General features: G+C 38.1%; 1 protein-coding gene across 4 annotated transcripts in view; it reads left to right on the forward strand.

Annotated features, from left to right (window-relative positions):
* The first annotated feature begins 460 nt into the window (after nt 1-460).
* The window catches only part of NUP153 (nucleoporin 153), a 36010-nt gene continuing 11560 nt past the window's right edge, over nt 461-24910 (forward strand). For all 4 annotated transcript variants that reach the window (XR_014026052.1, XM_081324795.1, XM_081324796.1 and 1 more), the window contains exons 1-18: nt 461-577; nt 8076-8289; nt 10109-10357; nt 10778-10917; nt 10998-11126; nt 12351-12467; nt 12593-12637; nt 12722-12775; nt 13976-14122; nt 15036-15088; nt 16227-16350; nt 17380-17523; nt 19776-19859; nt 20015-20105; nt 20459-20563; nt 20987-21622; nt 23012-23206; nt 23974-24822. Coding sequence is in view for 3 of the 4 variants with exons in the window: in XM_081324795.1 (XP_081180921.1) it covers nt 473-577; nt 8076-8289; nt 10109-10357; nt 10778-10917; nt 10998-11126; nt 12351-12467; nt 12593-12637; nt 12722-12775; nt 13976-14122; nt 15036-15088; nt 16227-16350; nt 17380-17523; nt 19776-19859; nt 20015-20105; nt 20459-20563; nt 20987-21622; nt 23012-23206; nt 23974-24822 (3481 nt within the window). In the remaining variant the exon portion in view is untranslated. The remainder of the gene's footprint in view (nt 578-8075; nt 8290-10108; nt 10358-10777; nt 10918-10997; nt 11127-12350; nt 12468-12592; nt 12638-12721; nt 12776-13975; nt 14123-15035; nt 15089-16226; nt 16351-17379; nt 17524-19775; nt 19860-20014; nt 20106-20458; nt 20564-20986; nt 21623-23011; nt 23207-23973; nt 24823-24910) is intronic.

The following is a 24910-nucleotide window of genomic DNA, read 5'->3' on the forward strand; positions in this document are numbered from 1 at the left end:
TCCCACGAGAGCTTGGACTTCAGCGCAGGATGATGCACCGGATGAGTCGCTGCTTGGTGACGAAAAACTGTGCGGATGCCTGCCCTCTGGTTGGTTGGGAGAGAAGGAAGGAGGGGGAAACCTCGAACAAGCTAGAGCCTAGACGGTGACGGGGAGGGAGGGAGAGGGGGGGGCGAAAGGGAGGAGAAAGTGGGGCGGTAGGGACGGATTCGGCGCGCGCGCGCGCCAGCCAAACCTAAAGGAAGGCATCCTGTGAGGGCGCGAGGCCGGCTGCGTGGTGCGAGGCATCGCCATAGAGACAGTGACAGCACAGAACGGGATTGGGGGCGAGAGGAAGAGGAGGAGGAGGAGGGGAGAGAGGAGAGCCCGCGAGGCGGGGGCCGGGTCGGGCCGGGGGGCCAGGCCGGGCCTTGCCTCTGTTTTCGCCGCGCGTCCAGGGTGGGCGGGTGGGAGACTTGGAACAAGTACCAACATGGATTCAGGGGAAAGTGGAGGCGGTAGGGGCGGCGGAAAGATCCGGACGCGACGGTATCATCTGGCAGCGGCCTCCTCGAAGCCTTACCCGCCAAACAAGCAGGTGAGAAGCCGCGACGGGAGAACGGAATCCGTGGGGACGGCGGTAAAGGGGGGGGGAAGGAGGGGGAGGAAGCCACCGTCAGCCCCCGGAACTGCCGGGAAAACTCAACTCACGCGCTTTTCCCCTGCGCAGGGCCGGGAAGTGGGGGGGGGGTCGCCCTTGGCGGCCTGAGCGGGGGAGCCCAGGCCACGTTCTGGCTGGACGGGCTGCGAGCCCCGGGAGGAATCGGCTTTTTTTCCTTTCCCTCCGTGGGAGACCGGGGAGAAAAAGCCCGCGAGCGAGCGAGCGGCTGTTGTGTATCAATTGCGTGTGTGAGAGAAAAAGAAAGAGAGGTCGGGAAGGAAAGAATTGGAATTGTTAATAGTTCCACGCCGTGCTTGCTGTTGGAACGTAAAGCCAGGGAAAGGAGGAGACTGAGGGAAAGGGATTCCCCTCAGGGTTATGGGATAACTCGAAAAAGAGAGAGAGAGAGAGAGAGAGAGAGAGGGAGGGAGGGAGAGGGAGAGAGAGAGGGAGAGAGAGAGAGAGAGAGAAACAAAAAATAGGCCTCCCCGCAATCGCTTTTTCCCGCTTTTCTGTGGATTTGACTCCCTTTTAGAGGCGGTCGAGACTAGTATCACCTTCCCCTTCGCACTTTTTTTTTTGCACGTGGTATAGGGCAAAAACGTGCGTTTAGTACACACTTACCGCGGAGTTGGTTTGATTTCATTGGTAGGGTGTTTTTTTAAAAAATAAATAAATAAATAAATCTGATCGAGGTAGTTCTACAAAAAGAAGAGGCAGCGTAGTAATTGTAATCTACGAAGTAGGTTTTGATTTTCGATTGAATAAAAGCGAGCTGGTTTTCTACCGTTTTTAAAAGATTGGGAGAGCATAAAACGAGAAACCGGCTTTTCCTGATTGGAAACTTCCGGTATTCCGGCAGATCCCCAAACAAATTAAATTCAAATAAATGTGTTTTTTTTTTAGATCTGTTGTAAAATGTATAGAATTCTGAGTTATTTTTATTTTGTTAAACTGTATGGACAACATGACATTTTTATTTATTGTCTTGACATATGAATAACACTGATTTATAAACTAGAGCTATTGTGTGGCGGTGACCTAACTGAAACATTTAACCTGATTTAACAAAAATAATTTAGTTGTCCATTTGGGAGGCTGTGAGTTTAATTGTCAGGCCTGTGCTATTCTATTTCAACTTTGTTTTTAAAAAATGTGACAGTGACATGAGTAAATTAAATAATTATGTAAAAGATTAAAAACTATATACTATAAAGAGTTTGGGTAAGAGAGGCTTTTTTCAGGATTTCAGTTACTTAGAATGAGCATATGTCTTCCATTGCAATTATTTGCTTTATTGCCATTATTTAATGTGTTTAATCATCAGAATCCGACTACTGTATTACTTTTTTATATATATTTTTCTCAATGCACACATGCTGTTTATTATAGTTATGTAGCTTATGTAGTGAATAGTATATTAGTGTATTGGGAGTATCAGAGCTGAACAATACAACTCATGCTTGCATGCAAAGTACTAAATTCAGTTTTCTGGTCTTTCTAAGTAGGCTTGGAAAAAAAATCTCACCTAAAGCCTTGGAGAGCTAATAACCTGTCAGAAGTGCTAGGCTAGATTGACAGGTTGTTAGCTTGATTTGATATGAGACAGCTTTTTGTGTTCCTGTCATCAGTATAATTTTTGAAATCTTTATTCTGTATGCAACAATGAACAGTGTGTGCCTGTTATATTATGCAGGTTTTTTAAATTGATCTGTTTTAGACTAATGTTTGGTTTGAAGTCTGTAGGATTTTTTCCCTCTGAATTTTATCAACAGTAATTTCAAATGTTATCTTTATTATTTATGTTATCTTTATTGTGAGGAAAACAAATTCATGAATACAGGTAGTCCTCAACTTACAGCAATTCATTTAGTGACTGTTCAAATTACAATGGCATTGAAAAAAGTGACTGTTTTTCACACTTAATCATTGCGGCATCCCCCATGGTCAATTCAAATCCTTGGCAACTGAATCATATTTATGAGGGTTGCCGTGTCCTGGGGTCATGTGATCATTTGCGACCTTTTGATAAGCAAAATCAGTATGGAAGCCAGATCACTTAACAACCTTGTTACTAACTTATCAACTGCCGTGATTCACTTAACAACCGTGACAAGAAAGGTCATAAAATGGGGCAAAACTCAGCAACAGAAAATTTGGGCTCAGTTGTGGTCGTAACGCGAGGACTACCTCTACATTTTTGCATCCTTCCAGAGAAAAAAATCCCATTATTTATTCCATAGAATTATTTTATTGTCAGAATAACTCATTTCAAAATGCATAGCATATTTTTGAAATACAAGGGCAATGACCATGATATAAATGAATATTTCTTACATGTTAATTATTAAATATAAATAGCAGAAAAAATGCTATATAGAGTCTGCTACAAACACTACAAATACTCCTATGAGGTTTAATTTGGGTTTAATTTAATTATTTGATCTGCTGATTTTGTATGTTTGCACACTTACAAAGAAATGATCAGTCTATACTTTTAATGGTAGGTTTATTTTAACAGTGAGAGACAGAATAACAACAAAAATCCAGAAAACACATTCCAAAAAAGTTATAAATTGATTTGCATTTTAATGAGTGAAAGAAGTATTTGATCTATCAATCAGCAAGATTTCTGGCTCCCAGGTATCTTTTATACAGGTGACAAGCTGAGGTTAGGAGCACTCTTTTAAAGGGAGTGTTCCTAATCTCAGCTTGTTACCTGTATAAAAGACAACTGTCCACAGAGCAATCAGTCAATCAGATTCCAAACTCTCCACCAATACCAAGTGCTGTCCAAGGATGTCAGGGACAAAATTGTAGACCTACAGAAGGCTGGATTGCGCTACAAGACTATTGCCAAGCAGCTTGGTGAGAAGTGACAACAGTTGGTGCGATTATTTGCAAATGAAGAAACACAAAATAACTGTCAATCTCCCTTAGTCTGGGGCTCCATGCAAGATCTCACCTCGTGTAGTGTCAGTGATCTCAAGGCATCTGGGACCATAGTCACCAAGAAAACAATTGGTAACACACTACACCATGAAGGACTGAGATCCTGCAGTGCCCGCAAGGCCCCCCTGCTCAAGAAAGCACATGTACAGGCCCATCTGAAGTTTGCCAATGAATATCTGAATGATTCAGAGGAGAACTGGGTGAAAGTGTTGTGATCAGATGAGACAAAAATCGAGCTCTTTGGCATCAGCTCAACTCACCATGTTTGGAGGAGGAGGAATGCAGCCTCTGACCCCAAACACCATCCCCACTTTCAAACATGGAGATGGAAACATTATGCTTTGGGGGTGTTTTTCTGCTACTGGGACAGAACAACTTCACCACATCAAAGGGACGATGGACGGGGCCATGTACCATAAAATCTTGGGGGAGAACCTCCTTCCTTCAGCCAGGGCATTGAAAATGGGTCATGGATGGGTATTTCAGCATGGCAATGACCCGAAACACACGGCCAAGGCAACAAAGGAGTGGCTCAAGAAGAAGCACATTAAGATCCTGGAGTGGCCTAGCCAGTCTCCAGACCTTAATCCCATAGAAAATCTTAATGACTTGGAAAGGATCTGCAAAGAGGAATGGGACAAAATCCCTCCTGAGATTTGTGCAAACGTGGTGGCCAACTACAAGAAACATCTGACCTTTGTGATTGCCAACAAGGGTTTTGCCAAGTACTAAGTCATATTTTGCAAAGGGGTCAAATACTTATTTCGCTCATTAAAATGCAAGTCAATTTATAACTTTTTTGAAATGTGTTTTTCTGGAATTTTTTGTTGTTAGTCTGTCTCTCACTGTTAAAATAAACCTACATTATAAACCTAAATTATAGACTGGTCATTTCTTTATCAAGGGGCAAAGATACAAAATCAGGGGATCAAATAATTTTTCCCCTCACTGTAGTATGACACATTAGTCAGTTCCAATGAAACCCAAAGTCAAATTAAATATGTACATACAATTTTATAGAATTTGATAGATTTGCATCTATTTCATGAGAAGTTTAGATTGTCTTCTTTGATATTGATCCATTGTATTTCTTTAAAGCCAGTTGGTTTGAACTTAATGAGAGTGGTACTTATTTCCTATATGTATCTGTAACATATTTATATATTTTTGCAAAAAATGTAGTGAAAATGGTCAGCATTCAACAGGGAAGGCCTAGGTGAAGTATGTTTGTTACACATCTAAAAATGCTGTTTGAGTTTCACTCCAGAATACAAAAGTCATCTCAGGGAAACCTGCCAGCAAGTACTGCAAGATAATAGCATGCCAGCCTTGGTATAGACAGTAGACTCTTCCTTATGATCCATGAATGACTGACCAAGTCTCTAATAGGAATGGAGATGTGTCAGGTACCCTGATCTGTAGTAGTTAGCATATTATCTGAAATTAGTAAAAGATCTTCCTGGTCATAGGGATCCCTAAGGTATCCAGTGACTACCAGAACATCTCTCAACTTCATATTTATCCTTTCAGTAGGAATTTCAATCACATTTAGAACAAACTCCCAAAACTGTTATCTGGGAATAACCCACACACAGGATCTCATTCTCAGATTCACTCTCTGTTTATTGTGTATCCAGCTCATTATTTCATCCAGAGACTTAGTTCAGGAGTTACATCACTTTTGCAATTACTTTGGAGAAGGATTGCTGAGTGTCATCAGTATATTCATTTCACCTAGTCCTAAAATTCCAGATAACTCCCTCCAGTTAATTTTATAGATGTTAGATATCATTGGGTGATAAAATAGTGCCTTCTCGTACCAGTAGGATGCAAAGGCTTAGACACCATTGAGAGATATTTCTTGGAAGTAGAAGTCAAGCATATTGTAGCAGGGTGCCACCAACTAACAAATTATCTAGGATTGTTATTAAAATTTGTACAGAGTAAAAACACGGAAAAAAATAATATTAATAAAGACAAAGGAGCATAAAGGTAATAGAACTAGGCAATAATAATTAAAACAAAATCTCATACACTACTTGGAAGGACTTGAATCACCCTAACCAAAAACCTGGGCAAAGAAGTAGATCTTTAAGACCTTCTGAAACACCAGCAGGATGGAGGCCTGTTCCAAAATCCAAATCTCAGAGGGAACCTCATTCCAGAGGGCAAGTGCAGTGATAGAGGAGGTGTACTTCAAGGTCCTGATAGATGGCATTGTTTAGAGAGGAACACAGATCACATTAACTTTGCTATATCAAATGGTCAGATGGATATTATGGGAGATACCGTAGTTCAACTTATCAGGTCTTATGTCACATAGACTCTTACAGAAAATAACCTGGAAGCAAGCTTGCAACTCATGCAGCTTCGGAAGTAGGAGTGTTGCACAGGCAATCCAAGGCATGCTCACCACTGCTTGCATTGCTGCATTCCAGGTGGTTTTCAAAGGCTCTCCTATGTAGAGCATGTTGCAGTACAGGTAGAAATTGAGTTACAATCATTCGTTTAGTACAGGGGTAGGCAACCTCGGCTCTTTTATGACACATGGACTTCAACTCCCAGAATGGTATATTTTGCCAGTAGTGCTGTGGAACATCCAGGTGCTCTTTTGCAAACTTCAAACGTGGACAGATGAAACCAAAATTGAGTTGTTTGGGAAAAACACACAACACTATGTGTGGAGAAAAAAAGGCACAGCACACCAACATCAAAACCTCATCCCCACTGTAAAACATGGAGGAGGGAGCATCATGGTTTGGGGCTGCTTTGCTGCCTCAGGGCCTGGACGGATTGTTGTCATTGATGGGAAAATGAATTCCAGAGTTTATGAGGACATTTTGCAGGAAAACGTACGACCATCTGTCTGCCAACTGAAGCTCCACAGAGGATGGGTGATGCAACAGGACAATGACCCAAAGCATACAAGTAATTCAACAAAACAATGGCTTCAACAGAACAGAATACGCCTTCTGGAGTGGCCCAGTCAGAGTCCTGACCTCAACCCGATTGAAATGCTGTGGCATGATCTTAAGAGAGCGATTCACACCAGACATCCCAAGAATATTGGTACACTGAAACAGTTTTGTGCAGAGGTGTGGTCCAAAATTACTCCAGATCGTTGTGCAGGTCTGATCTGCAACTACAGGAAACGTTTGGTTGAGGTTATTGCTGCCAAAGGAGGGTCAACCAGTTATTAAGTCCAAAGGTTCTCATACTTTTTCCACCCTGCACTGTGAATGTTTCCATCTTATCTTCAATTAAAACATGATAACAGCTAATGTTTGTGTAGTATTATTTTAAGCAGACTGTGTTTTTCTATTGTTGTGACTTAAATGATGTTTAGAGCGCATTTTATGGCAAATTCATGCAAAAAACCACATAATCCCAAAGGGTTCACATACTTTTTCTTGCAACTGTATGTGGTGAGCAATATTGTTTAAAATCTACAGCATGTGACATTCCTCAGTATTAATGGCACATTCTAGAATTAATAAATGAAAATGGGAAATATGGTCAGATGAACTAAAGAAATGCATAAATTCAGTAGTCTTTACTAAGAAATGCAGCATTCATTTTTCTCTTTAACTATAATGGCCAGCAAAATAAGCGGGTTTCTGTTCTAAATTCTTAATCATGTATTGTGTCTTTTTCAAATATAGGCACATTGCCATGGTTCCAAGATATTGAGGAGGGTTGTGGGAAATAAGTTTTGAAATTGTGCTGACTAAGTGGAATCACCAAAAGGAAAAAATGGGTAGAAATTTCAACTCCTATCACAAAATTGAACCTGAAAGAGTTCTAAGGTGTTTTTTTTAACATATTAAAAGCAGAGGCAAAAATCCATCCTAGGGTTCTTCTCAAGAATACTATTACAGAGAAGAAGAAAGGTAATCCATAAAAGTATCATTGAGTTTGAATTATCCCAGTATGGGAAATATTATTCTTCCCAATTCTTAAGAATGAAGGCAACAGAGCTTTTTACCTTTGTTATGTTAGGAAGACATAACAATAGGAATCTAACAGTGTAGTGGATTAGGCATTGGACTCACTAGATATATGTTTAGTGAACCATGCAAGTTACCTGGTGCATTTATACCAGTCTTGCTAGCTCACAGAGTTGAAAGATAAAATAAGGGGGGGGGGGGAAATGCTACTACATATGCTAATTTAAGCTCCCAAATGAAAGGTCAAATATAAATATAATAAATAATTGTGATGAGAGGAATTGTTCTGTACGTTAAAAGTATTTCTGTGTGAGGTGTTGAGAAATCTTTATAGGCATGGCAGAATTTGAAACATCCATATTATTTGGATAAAAAATAGAGCAGACTTTTAAAGATTTTTAGGGAATAATTTTGAGTTTGCTAGCTCAGATTTCTTGACACTACTAGAAATACCTAAAGGAACTTTTGTAGTTTAGTAGTCTGAACTATTCAGTAAAGCTTCCAATGTGCAACTGTGTTTTCTTGATTTTCAATAGGGAATTATGAACATTGTGAAGGAATCTATAAAAAACATTGTTCCAACTTGGCTTCAAAGATATTTTACACAAAATGAAGAGAGATCTCCAAATGAGCAAAGAAATCTGGAAGGGGATATAAACTATCATCCAGCCTTTGCAGATGATATCACTGAAAATGCTCTTGAGATAGATGGTCGAATCACTCCTGAGCCAGCCAGGATTACTTTAGAAGGTAGGTTTATTTATTTTATTAATTGATTAATAAGTTTAATCAATAACATTGCAAATGTTCTCCAAACTTTATGAATTATGATAAAAGATTTTGTTACATTTTCAGACTGACATATTATGGAATGCTTTTTATGTAATTGCCAGTATCTTTTTACTCTTAACAGGTGCCTTCCAAGATGATCAGATTAAATTCAATGGCAAATCTAATTTAATTTAATAATCATTACCATGAACTACTTCTTATAGGAAGCATTTTATTAAGCAACAGAAGATAGTAAGGCCGCCTAGGTCCTTTCTTGACTTGTACATTTTTATATTTATTATTTAATCAGAATGATTATTTAGTATATTTTAAGTATCCAATTGATTGTGTGCCAAGAAGTGAACAAAGAAATTTGGCTTATATGTCAGTTGACTTGAGTTTTAAATAGAAATGTACTCCTAGAGCAATATTTGCCAATAGTATCATTAATTGCCCTTATCAAAACCCTGCACACACAATGTCCTCTAATCTTAAAAATAGCTTACTGAAGAAGTGACAGAAGAAATTAGCTCATCCTCCTTCAACACAACCTAACATCCTAAACTGATTTGGAAAATTTATTTCTCATTATTCTACTCTCTCAGTTAAATAAATTGTTGAATGTAAATTTTAAAAGCAACAATTGTTGCTTTTGCCTACTTCAGCTATTTTTCATTGGCTATTTGAACTATCTTTTATTGAAATTAATCAATTATCTAAACTGATAGCTCTTTTGCTTCAACATGAAGCATACCGGACCCTTCTTTTCCACTATATATTTGAATGTTTTAATATATCTTAGGATTATTGGAAAGAGAAAATAGTACAAGGTGTCCTCAACTTAACAACAACTGGAACCAGAATTTTTGTTGTTAAGCAGTGTGTTCGTCAAACGCAACCGTGCCACTTAGCAATGGCAATCCCTGCAGTCCCGATTGTCATTGTTAACTGAATCCCACAGGTATTAGACAAGGCAACTTCAGTCCAGCTTCCCACAACCAAAATGTGGTTAACTCCATCCCTCTCAACATTCTGCAGATCCTTCAAGGCCTAGATATTATCTGGTCTTGGGGAACCTGGGAGATTTTTCTGTGGTTTAATATCCCTTCCTGTTTTGTGCACCTTTTTATAGTCATTTTTTAATTACGACTGATTATACGTATGTGTTTGTTTTGTCTGTGTGGTTATTATAATGAAGTACAATACTCTGAGTCACTTTCATGTGAAATGAGCGGCTATATAAATAGGATAAATAAATAAAAATGAATGTTTGTAATTTGTACTGCAATACTTGTAAGCTACCTTAAATGCTTATATATGAAAATAGGCAGGTACAGGATTACTCATAAATACCTTAATATAAAATCTAATCTCTCAATAGCTTAATTTAATATAAAACCTAGCTTATATTGTGTATTAGTCTTTTAAAATTATTAAAATTCTATACTGCAGGGTAGTGTTGTAAAATAACAACACCTTTTATTCTTTCTGTATGTACAACAATAGTTTTGTTATAATAGTATAGTTCTTGGCACAAATATAGTAGCTATTCTTATAAAATTTCCTTTCTTCAATTTCTGGGCTAGAGAGGAATAGAAAATTGAATTATAGTATGAAGTAGGCAGTGTTTATTATTTAGTATCCTTTATAAATAATTTTAAGATTTTCCTTGGTTTTCCTTTTTTCCCTCTATATCACCTTTACAGAACATTGGCTACTGATTTGAAATTGTCCTTAACGTTTTTCTACACATACTTGCTACTTCAGATAGTGGTGCAATTTTCTTTCTTTTCTTTAGAGCCATCAACAAGTAGATCTAGCTTAAATTTCACAGATATTTTAACACGTCCCTCTCTTCATCGGAGTCATGTTAACTGCAACATTTTGGATTCCCCATCACCACTCTGTCAACCATCCACATCAACTGCATTTCCAGTTAATAATTCTAGACTTTCACTGGGAAAAGAAATGAAAGATTCTACCTCGCAGCATGAAGATGATAACATCTCAACAACAAGTGGCTTCTCTTCAAGGGCATCTGATAAAGGTAACTGATTTGACTGTAGTTTTTAAACTAACAGTGAAAAATTATCTGGAAGCTATAGTGGTTTGTGGGTGTGTATAAATGTGTGTGTTTCTTTTGCTCTTTGTTTTACCTAATTAATTAATAATGGGGGAAACAGCATATGCACCCCAGGAAAACACTTCCTACTCATGTCTAGCAACCATCCTAGCTTACATTTTTATACGTTCAAAATAAAGTGCTGAGCTTCAGTCAAGCACTGTTTTTATTTTTTTAACAATATCTCTGGTTCCAGAAGCATTTTTGAAAATGAAAATAGCGCTAGAAGCTTTATTTTTTACAATGTGACTGGTAATAGTTATAATCTAAAATAAAATAAATATTTGTTTTAAAATGTATTTTATAATATAAATAAGACTGATGCAGTTTTATGTATATTTTTAGACATAGCAGTTTCAAAAATAGCTTCAGTGCCACCTTTGTGGTCTGCAGAGAGTGAAAGACCTGTTTCCCTTCCTCAACATTCAGCAAATAGTTCTAAAAAGCCTGGATTTAATCTCTCTGCCTTTGGAGCACTCTCTCCAGTAAGTACTACATAATAGCTGCTTTAACCCTGTTCCTTGTGTTTCCAGCTTCCTAATTAAATATCTTTCTGTATTTCCAGTCACTTGGTAATGCATCATTTCTTAAGGCAAGTCAGCTCGGGAATTCTCCATTTTATCCTGGCAAAACTACATATGGTGGTGCAGCTGCAGCAACAAGGCAGTCTAAATTACGAATTACTCCGTATCAGGTAAATAAATGCTGGTGATTTCAGGAAGTCATAAGGGTTTGGAAATTATTTTTATGTTTTATGTACCAATTATGCATATTCCTGTCTTAACATGTTACCATTTAAGTAATGTAATTTTTCCGATGACTATCCAGCATTGGGAACACAGGATATGTTGGTTTTGGATTATTTTGGTCATGATTTGTAATTAATTGCATAAACTTTAGGCTCATGTATTCCCATCATTTCCCTCTTTTCTGGGCAAGACTTCGGGCAAGGCCTTTCCTTTAATGTCAATAAAGTTTTCCAACTTCATTGTTTTTCTACCAGTGTTAAACATATTTCAGTTTAAACCTAGTAAAAACAAAAGTGACAGCTATAAATTGTGGCTTGTTACAATAGCATCTCCTAAAGTTACTTATTCCACTATACTTCTCAACAGTCTTACTGAAAGTGTTTTTCTAGGATCCGCAAGGAAGTTAAGGAATATGATCCCACGTCCCCTCCCCTCAGTGAGTCAGCTAAAAGGAAAGAACTACAGTGGCTGTTGTCTTTTTATTCCCTAAAATACCTTTGATCACCAATATCATGTTACCACATGGTGGCAGATGAATAATTATGCGAAGTAGAAGACTACTACTGTAACTGCCTATCTTGATGCTTCTCTTTTCAGTGCCAGATTCTTTCTTCCTTCCATCCATTCATCCCATCACTCCATAGGTCTTGACATTCACTATACCAAGAAGCCAAAAGTTTCCCTTGTGTTCAGGGGTGTCAAACTCAATTTCATTGAGGGCCACATCAGCATTGCGGTTGCCCTCAGGGGGCCGGGTGGGTGTGGTAAGGGTGGGCATGGCCTACTGGGTGGGCGTAGCTAGAGTGCGTATGGCCTACTGGGTGGGCATGGCCAGCTCTACATCGTTCGCCTCAAGGGTGCCTATGGGGGCCTGGGCAGGAGTGGGACAGATCTGAGGGTCTCTGGCAGAAGGAGGGTCTCTGGGCCAGGGCCAAGGCAGTGGGGGCCATTCCCTCACTGTTTCCAGGATGGCTTCGCGGGCCACATGACACCACTTCGCGGGCCGGATCTGGCCCCCGGGCCTTGTGTTTGACATGTCTGTGTTATACCATACTGAACATAGTGATTATTCTTCTTCCAAATTTGTAGAACTTCAGAAGACAGTCTGACCATTACTGTCTGCTATAATAGGAAAAATAAAAATAAGGATTATTGTGTTGATTTTTCAGACACCTATAAGAAGACAAATGAAAGCCAAGCAAGCAAGCGCACAATCCTATGGAGTGACAAGTTCCACTGCAAGGCGCATCTTGCAGTCTCTGGAGAAGTTATCGAGTCCATTAGCAGTAAATTTCTCTCTCTTAAATGTTATTTTTAGTAGCTAACACAATATTATCTATGTATTACAATTACATTTGATAAATGTTTCTTTCTGTACCTATAATTTAACAGTGTCATGCTTGTTCAACAGGATGCTAAAAGAATTCCCTCTTCAGTTTCTACTCCATTGTCATATGTAAGTTAATTTTCAAACTTTTGAAATTTCCTGTCAAACTTAGTTTCTAAACCCAAGACTTAATTTTTGTGTTTTTTATTTCAGCCTCTGGAAAACAGTATGCTGAATGTTACCAATTTCCATTCATCAAGGAAAAGGGTGAGTTAATCTACAAAATCTTACCATTAGTTTTAAGCAGTGCAAAATTTATTTAATTCTTTGATGTGGAACTTTTACGTGGATTCTGACACAGAGGGCTTATAGGGTTCCAGTAAAAATTAGGAAGGAGCAGAATGTTCTGATTTGGGATGAAAATTCCAGGAACTATACTGATCTAGCCATTCAAATAATGCTCTAACAGTTTTCTAAAAATTTAAACCTCTTTTGATACCAGACCACACTCCAACACCCTGAATCAATTATTGTTCTGCAAGATTGGAACAATTGGATTATTAAGGTCCAGAGGGGGGAATGCCCCCCCACCCCAAAAAATCTAGTATTCCCACAAATGCTCTATCCCTCAAACAACATTAGACTGCCTTCTGTTGTTCATGTTCGGAATTTAGGTTTTAGATTAACATATGTAATATAATAAGTTTCAACTTCTACTTTGTAATTTTTCAATTTGCTTGTTGCATTGGCCTTGTATAAATAAATATTTTATTCTCAGTCCTGGTTATAGAATTTTGTATTTAAACATTAATTTCTTGCTAACTGACAACTGGAAAAGATGTCAGATAGAATAACTGATGCTGTTTTCCTTTTGGCACATTCAGATAGATGCAGCCACCTGTCATTAAGTGGAAAAAGAAGGAATTGTCTATTCATAGTATAATAAATTGTTGGCAGTAGTAATTGTTGGCCAGAACCAGAAGTATGTTAATGGTTTATTGCCAAGCAAATATGCTGCCTACTGTCCATAATTTGTTGTGTAAAACTAAATTGGTATAATTTGTTAATAAAATTGGCTGAAATGGCCAGCTGGCTAAATAATTCTCTGTATGTATCATATTCAAATGTAATTAATATTTTATATTAATCCAACACATATTGTTTTAGAGTAAATTTTACTAAGTTTAATTTGGTTTTCCAAGTATTAAATATTTAGATTTGGCACTAGTCTATTTCCTTGAGTATATTTCTAATTTTTAAAATAAATATGCAAATTAATTAGTATTTCATCATTTTATATTCTATTTCTGAGACTCAAGGTGGTTGATAATAGAAATAAATATTTTTTTAAGTATTTCAAAATTATTTTAAATATATACAAACTGCACCAAAAGCTTTCACATGTTTATTGATGAATTAGTTTTCTTCTGGCTGCTTTTGGATCAGTGAATATTTCTTACTTTAAAGGTTGAAACTCATTATCCACCCGTTCAGAAGCTTGTGACACCCAAGCCTGTTTCACGGTCAATGACTCATTCACAGTTTTTTAAACCTTCTCTCGTGTCTACTGCTGAATCAGGCAGGATACGACAGAGACTAGAGATGAACCATAAAGTAAGTATATGTCAAAGCATCTAACTATACACTTAACTATTATACATACTCCATTCCTCTCCAGTATTTGTATCCTGATCTAATTGGAATTAGCATTTTGAGAAAAGTTTATTAAATATTATTGTAATAGTAGCTTGGCACTTAGTTTAGTTAAAACTTTTGGAGACTGACTAAATAGAAATTAGTAAAGGTAAAGGTTCCCCCGCACATGCGTGCTAGTCGTTTCCAACTCCGTTTCAAAGCCGAAGAGCCAGTGCTTGTCCGAGGACGATTCCGTGGTCATGTGGCCAGCATGACTAGATGCCAAAGGCGCACGGAACACTGTTACCTTCCCACCGTAGTGGTCCCTATTTTTCTACTTCCATTTTTACGTGCTTTCGAACTGCTAGGTTGGCAGAAGCTGGGACGAGTAACAGGCGCTCACTCTGTTACGCGGCACTCGGGATTCGACCCGCCAAACTGCCGACCATCTGATCGACAAGCTCAGCGTCCTAACCCACTTATTTAGTATGCTTTTGAGATACGATTTGTGACCAAAATGGGTTAAAGGTTTTTTTGTTGTTGTTAATGTAAATAGTGGGAATCTGATGTTGACTAGTGTACTAACAGAATTAATTATGAGGTGTGTTTTTGTTTTGGTGCCTTCAGGCTCATGTTGTAGTTTTCCTGGCAAGGTTTTTTGGAAGTGGATTACTATTATTGCCTAGAGGAGAATTGTTTGAATTATTCTGAACAGCAGGGGGCAGTAAGGAAGTATTATTGAAGAAACCCATATAAATAAATAAAGGAGTTTGAGAAATGTTTGAGTAAACAAAGCTGGTGTTTTTCATTAATTAGTACACATTTCCTTTTTATAAAACAATAGATTAGAAAATAAATGGATTAAAAATTGAAGCATAATACTTCTTTACAGGCAGGGCAGGAGAAAAGGCTCGCAATGGAATTGCAAAGTGAACAATCAGAAAGGTATGTAAAGTCTACTGTGGCTCTGAAAGGCCTATTATGAATAATATTTGACTTTTCTTATGTTTTTCATTTTTCAAAACAAGAAATTGAATACATTATCAGCCTGAAAGGAAATACAAATAATCCTCAGCTTATGACCAGTCTCTTAGCAACTGTTCAAAGTTACAATAGATCTCTCCAGGGCTACTTACAACCCAGATTCAAAGTTTCAATTATTACACTTTGTAATCGAAGTTTCAGTGGTTACTGAATGTTCCTACTGTGTTGCTAGTTTCCTTACTCCTCTTCAGACCCACGTTTCTTCTGAAAAACTTCTTCAGTGAATCAGAGGACCTAGTACATACACATTGTGAGAGTAAGGACTAAATCTGTCAAAATGTTTCTGTTCCTAAGTTTTAGTTTATTTTCTCTGCCACAACTGACCGATAGAAAATAGCTGTAATGTTCACAAAGTTGCCCTCATTGAATTTTTCTGGACAAAGATGTGTAGAAGACAGTGGATTAGAGCAAGAGAAAATGTATCGCATGAGATTGCTTTTTGTTCAGATTGTTGGATATTGTAAAAGACAAAAAAGTATTAATTACAGACACTGAATTGGAAATGCATAAGATAGGCCTGCAAAACACTGGTGAAGGTAACAGGACTATCTTGAAACTGGAAAGAAATATCCAAATCTCCACAAAAGTCCTCTGAATGTATAGGTAAAAGAGAGGAAAAGTGAGGCCGTATCTTTCAAAGGGATATAAGACTCACTATTTATTGCCTGCTTGCTTATTTTTTACTAGGAAACTAATGTTTTTGCGCTCTTTCATCACTGCTAAGCTTGTAAGCCGCCCTGAGTCTTCGGAGAAGGGCGGGATATAAATGGAATTAAAAAAAAACATGCAAGGGAATTTTATAGATAGCTTTTCAAAATTTCTAAAAAGTAGAAGGGGTCTGCAAGGTCTGCCATCCAAGACAGGTCGTAGTCCTTGAGAAAAAAGATGGCGGTGGAAAATAAAACCATAAGGATTTTACACGTTTTATTAACTTCTGACTGGGAAAAAAACCATAGTTATATTGATTATTTATAGGATATATTAACTGTTGCAGTGTGCATAAATTTTTTTGCAACGTGTATTAATTCTGTGTCAACAGTGTCACAAGCCCTGCATTCACAACTTCTACATCCAATGGACTGCCACCTGCAGTGGGAAGTGGTGGAGGCAAGATGAAAAGGGGAAGAGGTGTTCACCATGTACCAAAATCCACACAAAATGAGGTAAAAATATTCATTATTTTGCAATATACTTTTTTTAGTGAAGAAGCCATGTGAAATATTCAACTTTCCATAGATTATGGGCCCACTTAAGGCCTATTATTCTTTGTTTAAATAACATAATAGATAAACTATTTAGTATGTTTTAAACCATTTAAGTATCAAAGCCTATGTGCTGCCTTTTTAGCACAATTGGATTCCTATTTCTTCTGTACTGCAACAGAAAAGGCAATTATAACTTGGGAAAGAACCTGCATAAGGCAGGGATGCTCTGTGGGATGGGGCAGTGGTCTTTTAATAGCTGTAAGCCATTCAGTGGGTTTTCAGAGGCAGGTGCATCATATGGGATATTGCATTAAACATTACAGGAGAAATCTCCAACTTATCCCACTGAAGGGAAAAGAAAATCAGACGAAGGAATTCAGACCCGGGTCGATAGAGTTGTCCTGAACCAGCCAGGCAGCCTCGTCTCCAAAAAGAACTCCCCTGAGTACTGCCCGCTGAACTTTTATTCACCTCCAATATTACAAAAAACTACATCAGTCTCATACAAATAGGATACATAGAAATAATTGGATTATTCAGGTGCCTATGAGATCACACAAAAACAAGGTAGCATAAGATGTATGTGAAGGCTTTATCATAGCGTTTCCCAAACCTCCCACATGCCAGCTGCCCTGCCAGCCAGGAGAGTGTGCTCTCACTGAAGCTAACAGAGGGGCCTGCTAGGGGGGAATGGAAAGGCTGAAGGGTGAGAAACCAAATTCTTGAGAGACCAAATTCTGGCCGTTCCCACATCCCACGATGGATAAAAGAACTGTTTGAAGTATAAAAATGCCACATCTTGCAAGTTTTAAATTTTCTGTTTTCATGTATATTCTTTTTAGATGTTTTTTAAATATTTGAATTATTTCATAATTTCAAGAGTTCTTCAATTCTTGGCTAAATTGCTTTAATTTTTCTTTATAAATAAGCAAATCAGAATTTAAAATACAGATTTTAAATTGACTTTTAACTTGACTTTAATTTTAGGAGATGGAGATGGAGATACCAGCACTACCAGAAATTCCTCTGCCCATTAGTACATCATCATTGCCAAACTTCAGCTTTGGCCCTCTAGCTAGTACTTCTGGTTCATCCTTAACTCCCAGCGCTGCCCAATCAGTGACTAACAAGGTAAATTATGTATAAAGTAGTTGTTTTCTGCATATCCTTTCTACCTTAATCTGATTTGTACCTTCATAAAGCTTTGGGTTTTATCATTTTACGTTCTCTTTGACTAGCTGATTTATATTTCCATAATAAACAGTATAGACTAATAAAAGCACTACAAATATGTCAGCAATCCATAGTTTATGAACATTGGCCTTGGTTGCTGGAGCCTTTGTATTCTCAAACAGAAAGCAGCAGATTGCCTAGTTCTAGAGTATATAGACTACATGTGTGTGATGTATTTTGATTTTTTTTAAAATCCCATTTATATCCCGCCCTTCTCCGAAGACTCAGGGCGGCTTACAATTTAAGCACAAACCAGTGTGCTTAGCAATAGCCTTCATTCTATGTATATGCCTGCTTATTATTAGGGCTTTCGCCCCCCCCCCCCCCAGCAGCATTATTCCAAAGTCAGCTTATTGGCCCCAACAATCTGGGTCCTCATTTTACCTACCTCGGAAGGATGGAGGGCTGAGTCAACCTTTAAGTTCATGACAGTAATAAAGTTATCAGTATCACAATAAAAATAGATTACTTCATAATATTCGTATATATTGGCACAATGATGTTGACATTTGGCCACTGTACATCAGTACGTTGAATTTGAAACAAAACATTCAAGATGCGAGTGAAGTGAGGACTTTCAGCTTTAATTCAAGGGGCTCGACAAAAGTGACTATATTATATAACCTATGAGGTAAGTATTCTTCATGAAGTTGGGTTATTCTGTGTAACTAATACTGTATATTTTCAGCATCGTGTATCTGTTAAGGCTGTGCAAAGAATTGCTTTTATTATGAAGGGGTATCTACAAAGAATTGCTTTTCAGATTGCTAAAAGCAACTGCATTTTCCAGGTTTACATAGCTGCTTCAGAAGGTGCTCCTGGCTGAAAGCCTGGTGCAAGCCTTGAAATGTATGGCTGCTGTAACTACAGTATTTGAAAATAAGTGCCTCATACAAACCTCTTTGGAAAGATAAATAAACCCTGGTGTGGATGTATATAGATTGCAGTCCTGCATTGTTTATCTGGGAATAAATCCCTTGTATGGGATTATGCTGCATTCTGTAAGCCTGGCTGGAAGGTTCATACTAATTTCAGCGAAATTTAACAAAACTGCATTTGTTGTAGGAGGATCGTGTTGCATAAAAGGATGATACATTCATAGATACATTTCTTTTTAATTATAAAACCTGCCACTTCATGTTTTGTTTGACGGCTGCAGAAGCTTAGGAATTAAAGTCAGAAATAGAATAGATACTAGTAGCATTACTTGTTGTCATTCCCTTAAACCAGGGGTGTCAAACTCAATTTCATTGAGGGCTGCATCAACATTGCGGTTGCCCTCAAGGGCCTGGGTGGGCGTGGCCTACTGGGTGGGCATGGCCATGCGTATGGCCTATTGGGTGGGCGTGGCCAGCTCTACATCGTTCGCATCAAGGGTGCCTATGGGGGCCTGGGCAGGAGTGGGACAGATCTGAGGGTCTCTGGCAGAAGGGGGGTCTCAGGGCCAAGGCAGTGGGGGCCATTCCCTCACTGTTTCCAGGATGGCTTCGCGGGCCACATGAAACCACTTCGCGGGCCAGATCCGGCCCCCAGGCCTTGTGTTTGACATGTCTGCCTTAAACAGTAACATCTACAGTTTGAAAAGGATTTGACATTAAACATAATTTGTGCCATATTGCACACTACTTTTGAAATTCCCCTTTGATGCAGCAGAAAGGGAAACATTTTGTTTGGGAATGCAGAGCATCGTTTTTCACAGCAGAATCTCCTATTTGTATGTGTTTATTTCTAAATATTTATTTATTTATTTATTTTAATTCCATTTATATCCCGCCCTTCTCCGAAGACTCAGGGCGGCTTACAAGCTTAGCAGTAGCCTTCATTCTATGTATATGCCTGCTTATTAGGGCTTTCACACACATACCCCCAAGCGGCATTATTACAAAGTCAGCTTAATTGCCCCCAACAATCTGGGTCCTCATTTTACCTACCTCGGAAGGATGGAAGGCTGAGTCAACCTTGAGCCTGGTGGGATGTGAACCTGCACTAATTGCACTAAATATAATCAAACAATGGCTAGTTATATTCTTGTGCCACCCAATTCCCTTCTCTTCCCCCCCACCCCTCCCCCCCATTGGGCTGCCAAGCCACAAAGGTTGGGGACCGCTGCTTTAGGGTAGCTGTTTAATATTTGGATTTTTTTAAATTAGGTACAGCCAGCTAGCAGTCCTGTGTTCAAATTTTCATCTCCAATTGTAAAATCTACTGAAGCAGAAATGCTGCCTCCAGTATCTGTAAGTAATAATGCCTGTGTGATTTTATGGCAAGGGAAGATGGTGATAATAGAAAAGAAAATGGTTTAAAGTTCAGAAGTAGAGGTGTGCTATTCCTGTTTATAGAATAGGGCTATTCTACTTCTCATTTGACATTTAATGTTTATTTCTGTCAGGTTGGTGGCTTTAAATTTAGTGCTCCTGTTGCAAAATCATCTGATCTTTCAGGATCCAGAAATACTTCATTATCACCCCAAATTAATACAGGTAATTTTATGCATTTAATGTAGAATTTTTCTCTTGACTGGGAAATCGGGTACTAAGATTCCTAGTTCAAAAGAAATGGAGGAAAAATAATGGTTAAAGTTTATTAACTATTCTTTCAAAAGTGAAAATGTCTTCCAATTTTAAATAGCTTTTTTAACCATATATTCAGTTTAGGTAAAAATTTATTCTAGGCTCTCATGATCTTCTAAGAAAGATTATTTAACTTGTATGACAGTATGAAACTGCTAATTGTAAAAGCTGCTTCATGAAATATCTTGTAATAATTAGTCCATTATCTCATGTATATTTGCTCAAGGCCACAATGCTATTCAAACTTTTTTTTCCATCAACAGCTGTCAACAGCATAAGGAATAAGAAAGAAATTGAATATGATGGTCCTTTTAAGCCTGCAAAAATCCTAAAAGAAGGGAGTGTACTGGATATTTTAAAAAATCCTGGTGAGTCAATAAATGAGATTTTAATTATACAGAAATAATAATTTGTTTTCTTCTAAGCATTCTTAAGAGAAAAGAAGAATTTAACATATGAAGAAGCTAGAAATTTGTACTGATTTGGTGCATATCAGATTATTTTTATTAAATCAAGCACATCCTATATAATATAGGATCTATTTTATATGTTTATTCATTTAAAATGTGTTTTGTTTTGTTTTTTCAGGTAAGTTTTTTAAAAGAAGCTCATGCTGCATATTTTAAGGACATGATTTTAATATAAAGTTATTTTCAGGACAGTGGTTAGCAAAGGGAATTTTAGGGAATTCGATAAATACATATTGTTACTAAAATGTTGGTTGTTTTAATGTAGTTTCAAAAGAATTTTTGCTGGAAACGTAAGGTTCTTTTCTGGGTTTTTTTTCTTAGATTTTCCTTCCCCAGCTAGTCTATCAACGTCCCCATCCTCAATCACACCATCTGTTGAAACAAGCACAGTACTTTACACAAGGCCTGCAATAAGTAAATTTTCTGGAGCTGTTTCAGGACTTGGAGATCCTATGAAGCAAATGCCAACCTATTGGCCACACGACACATGTCTTACCCAGAACAAGTTGGCAGAAAACAAATGTACAGCCTCCCAAATTACAAAAGTGCCAACATCCAATGGTACTAAACAGACTGAGACTTTAACTCAGAACATCACCATCAAACCAATAGTTTCTTCCACAGAAGCACAAGGGTTTGGAGATAAGTTTAAAGCAGGAGTTGGAACTTGGGACTGTGATACCTGTTTGGTCCAGAACAAATCAGAAGCTGCAAAATGTGTGGCCTGTGAAACACCAAAACCTGGAGCAGGAGTAAAACAAGCTCTGGTGTTGCCTTTTGTCATAGACAATGCAACCACAACAGTGTCTTCCTCTTCTAGTTCTGCTAATGTAACAAACACTTTAGGATTTGGAGACAAATTCAAAAAGCCGAAAGGTGCTTGGGAGTGTTCTGTGTGCTTAGTGTCAAATCTGGAAGAGAACAACCAGTGTGTGGCCTGTCAGTCAAGCAAAGCAGGTGAGTTGGTTTTTTTTTAATTCCATTTAATTCCATTTAGTTTGCAGAACATTTGAAAATTGTATCAGAAGAAAGACTCGAATCCTAAACACAGTTACTAGAAAGTAAAACAACACTGAGTCACATGGAACTTTTTTCTGAAAACATGCACAAGACTATACTATTGCGTAATTTATTTTAAGAAGAAAGCCTAGGACGCCACCGAAAACATACTGGAATATTTTAATGTTAAAAATATGTGTAGCCTGCTTTTAGTATTGTAATTATTTTTTGCCCTTATGATGACCGTGTTTATGTATGCCTATGTTTAATTATAAGGGACGCGGTGGCTCAGTGGGTTAGGATGCTGAGCTTGTCGATCAGAAGGTCGGCAGTTTGGCGGGTCGAATCCCGAGTGCCGCGTAACAGAGTGAGCGCCTGTTACTCGTCCCAGCTTCTGCCAACCTAGCAGTTCAAAAGCACGTAAAAAATGCAAGTAGAAAAATAGGGACCACTACGGTGGGAAGGTAACAGCGTTCCGTGCGCCTTTGGCGTCCAGTCATGCCGGCCACATGACCATGGAGACATCCTCGGACAAGCGCTGGCTCTTCGGCTATGAAACGGAGATGAGCACCGGCCCCTAGAGTCGGAAACGACTAGCACGCATGTGCGGGGGAACCTTTACCTTTACCTTTACCTTATGTTTAATTATAATGCAAGATTTTATTACACCGCCAAATACGAAAAAGATAGACAATGGTGTATGGATACAGATAATTTGAGTTTGGGGACCAAAGTGATAATCATGTTATAATGCCACGTATTAAAGGCACAAATGAGAATACTGAAAAGAATCTCTGTTGTTAGGTGATTCTTAATGTTTCTTTGATAGATTTTTATCCTGGATTCATCTTTAGAAATCACTGCCCAGTTGAAATTGGACATTAGTTCTTTAGTTAATATGTTAGCCAGTTTCTCAAGAATTCTAGGTTCACTCTGGACTTTTATTTTGACAGTAAAGCAAAGCATACATTATTTATTTCATAGCTTGGCACCATCTATTCTGCAGGAGTTTAAGTTGGTATAAGTAATCTTTCTTAATTTTTCCCCTCCGCTCTCATGTATTTTATTGTAACAAATGTAGGAAACTATACTGCTCAAAAAAATAAAGGGAACACTTAAACAACACAATGTACTGTATTTAATAGTAGGATGTCTTATCTTGTATTCCCTTTATTTTTTTGAGCAGTATAGTTTGCATTTAAAATTATGAATACTGATTCTATGCTCGAATTATTTGTTATTACTCCCTATGAAGCAGCTATTAAACTTGTTTATTTTAAATTAGCAGTTTTCTGGAGTGGGCCTTTTGCTAATAGTTGCTTTATATCATTTTGTTTTATTATTTAGGAAGTTCAGTACCTACGGTCAGTGGCAGTGCTTCATCTTTACCTACTCTTTCTGGAGGATTTTTGAATTTAGACAAATTCAAGAAACCAGAGGGAAGCTGGGACTGTGAAACCTGCTTAGTACAAAACAAAGCAGATGCAATCAAATGTGTAGCTTGTGAGAGTTCAAAACCAGGCCACAAGACTGAATTCAAAGGTAAGTAAATAAAGTAATCTTTTTTATTTATGTTATTTGTTGCACTAGAAAAAATAAGCTTAAGTCAGATACGTTTAGATATTTGCTTCCCTTGTAGATATTTGCTGCCCTTTCTAACAGAGTGCAGTGCTGGATTTCAATAAGTGTGCAATTTTCTTATAGAAAAGCAAGAGCCCATTCAAATCAACATTTCAGTATGATTTCCACTGTAAGCAAATATCTGCCAAAAATCTTGCCAAGAAGATTGCAAGGACTTCTCTGTGTAGTTGCCAAGAGGCTGAGGTTCAGTATAGGTAGACTTCACTTAGTACTGTTGGAACTGGCAACTTCATCGCTAAGTGACATGGTTGTAAAGTGAAATAGTATGTGACTGTACCCAACTTTGTTAATTCCACTTGCAGTTGTTAAGTGAATCCCCATGAGTTTTTAAGTATGATGTTACGTGACCAGGACTTATGGCTTCCTGCTGGCTTCCTCACTAAGATTGTTTGTTGGAATCCAGCTGTGAAGGTTATTACGTGACTGCTGGATGCTGCAACTATTGTAGATGTGTGCTGGTTGCCAAGTGACTGAATTGTGAGCATGTGCCTAGAAGTTCGTGGACCGGTCATAAAACTGTTTCTTTTTCATCACTGTCACAACTTCAAATGGTTACTGAATGAGTGGTTGGCAAGCAATGATTACCTGTGCCCTTAAAATACACCAGATTGTTCAAGACTATATGAAAACTTCAGAACGTACTAAATTAAAATTCCATTTAATTGCAGGTTTTAATACAGCGACTTCAGAGCCATCTGCTCCTTCGTTTAAATTTGGTATTCAGTCATCATCCTCATCAGAATTATCCCAGACTTTGGGAACTGCAGGAAAAAACTTCAAATTTGGAGAACAAGCAGGATTCAAATTTGGCAATACATCAGAATCGGGTTCATCAGGAAGCTTTACATTTTCTAAAAACGAGGGCTCCATCCTGGGAAGCTTTTCTTCAGAGACTAAATCTGAGGAGAGTGTGAAAGAAGGAAAGAGCAATACCGCTTTCAGTTTTGGACTTCCTGCTGGAGCTAGCAGTTCTTCATCTACTACATCATTTCAATTTGGAATTGCTAACCTTGGACAACCAGAGAAGAAAGATGGACCCAGCAAACCAGTTATAGGAGGTTTCACTTTTGGCACAGGTTCTATAGGATCCACAACTGCATCTGAGAAAAAAACTGGAATAGGTACTTTCAAATTTGGAAATGTAGAGGGGAAGGAAATTACAGAAAGTTCCTTTTCCTCTAAGAAATCAGAGGAGAAAAAGGGAGCGCCTTCAGCAAAAGGTGGCTTTACTTTCAGCAATATAAACCCTGTGAATGCCCCACCGCTTACTTTGGGAAGGACAGACGAAAAGCAGGAGGTGGGCGCCTCTTCTGCGTCATCAGTGTTTGGAAAGAAAGCAGAGAGTGAAGAGTCAAAGGCACAGCCCATGTTTTCATTTGTGAAAACGGAACAAACCAAAGACAATGGCACAGTTAAGCCTGCGTTTAATTTCAACTTGGCAAAACCTGCCGAGAAACCAACTGAACAACAAATAAAACCAACATTTGCATTTGGGGCACAAGCAAGCTCTGCTGCAGGTAGGTGCAAAAATTCATTGAATTCCCAAGTTTTTTATTTCATGCTTTTTATTACTTTGATTAATGGTGATATTAAATTGGCCGATTA

Source organism: Vipera berus, assembly GCF_964194415.1.
Source record: "Vipera berus genome assembly, chromosome: 3".
Taxonomy (NCBI): domain Eukaryota; kingdom Metazoa; phylum Chordata; class Lepidosauria; order Squamata; family Viperidae; genus Vipera; species Vipera berus.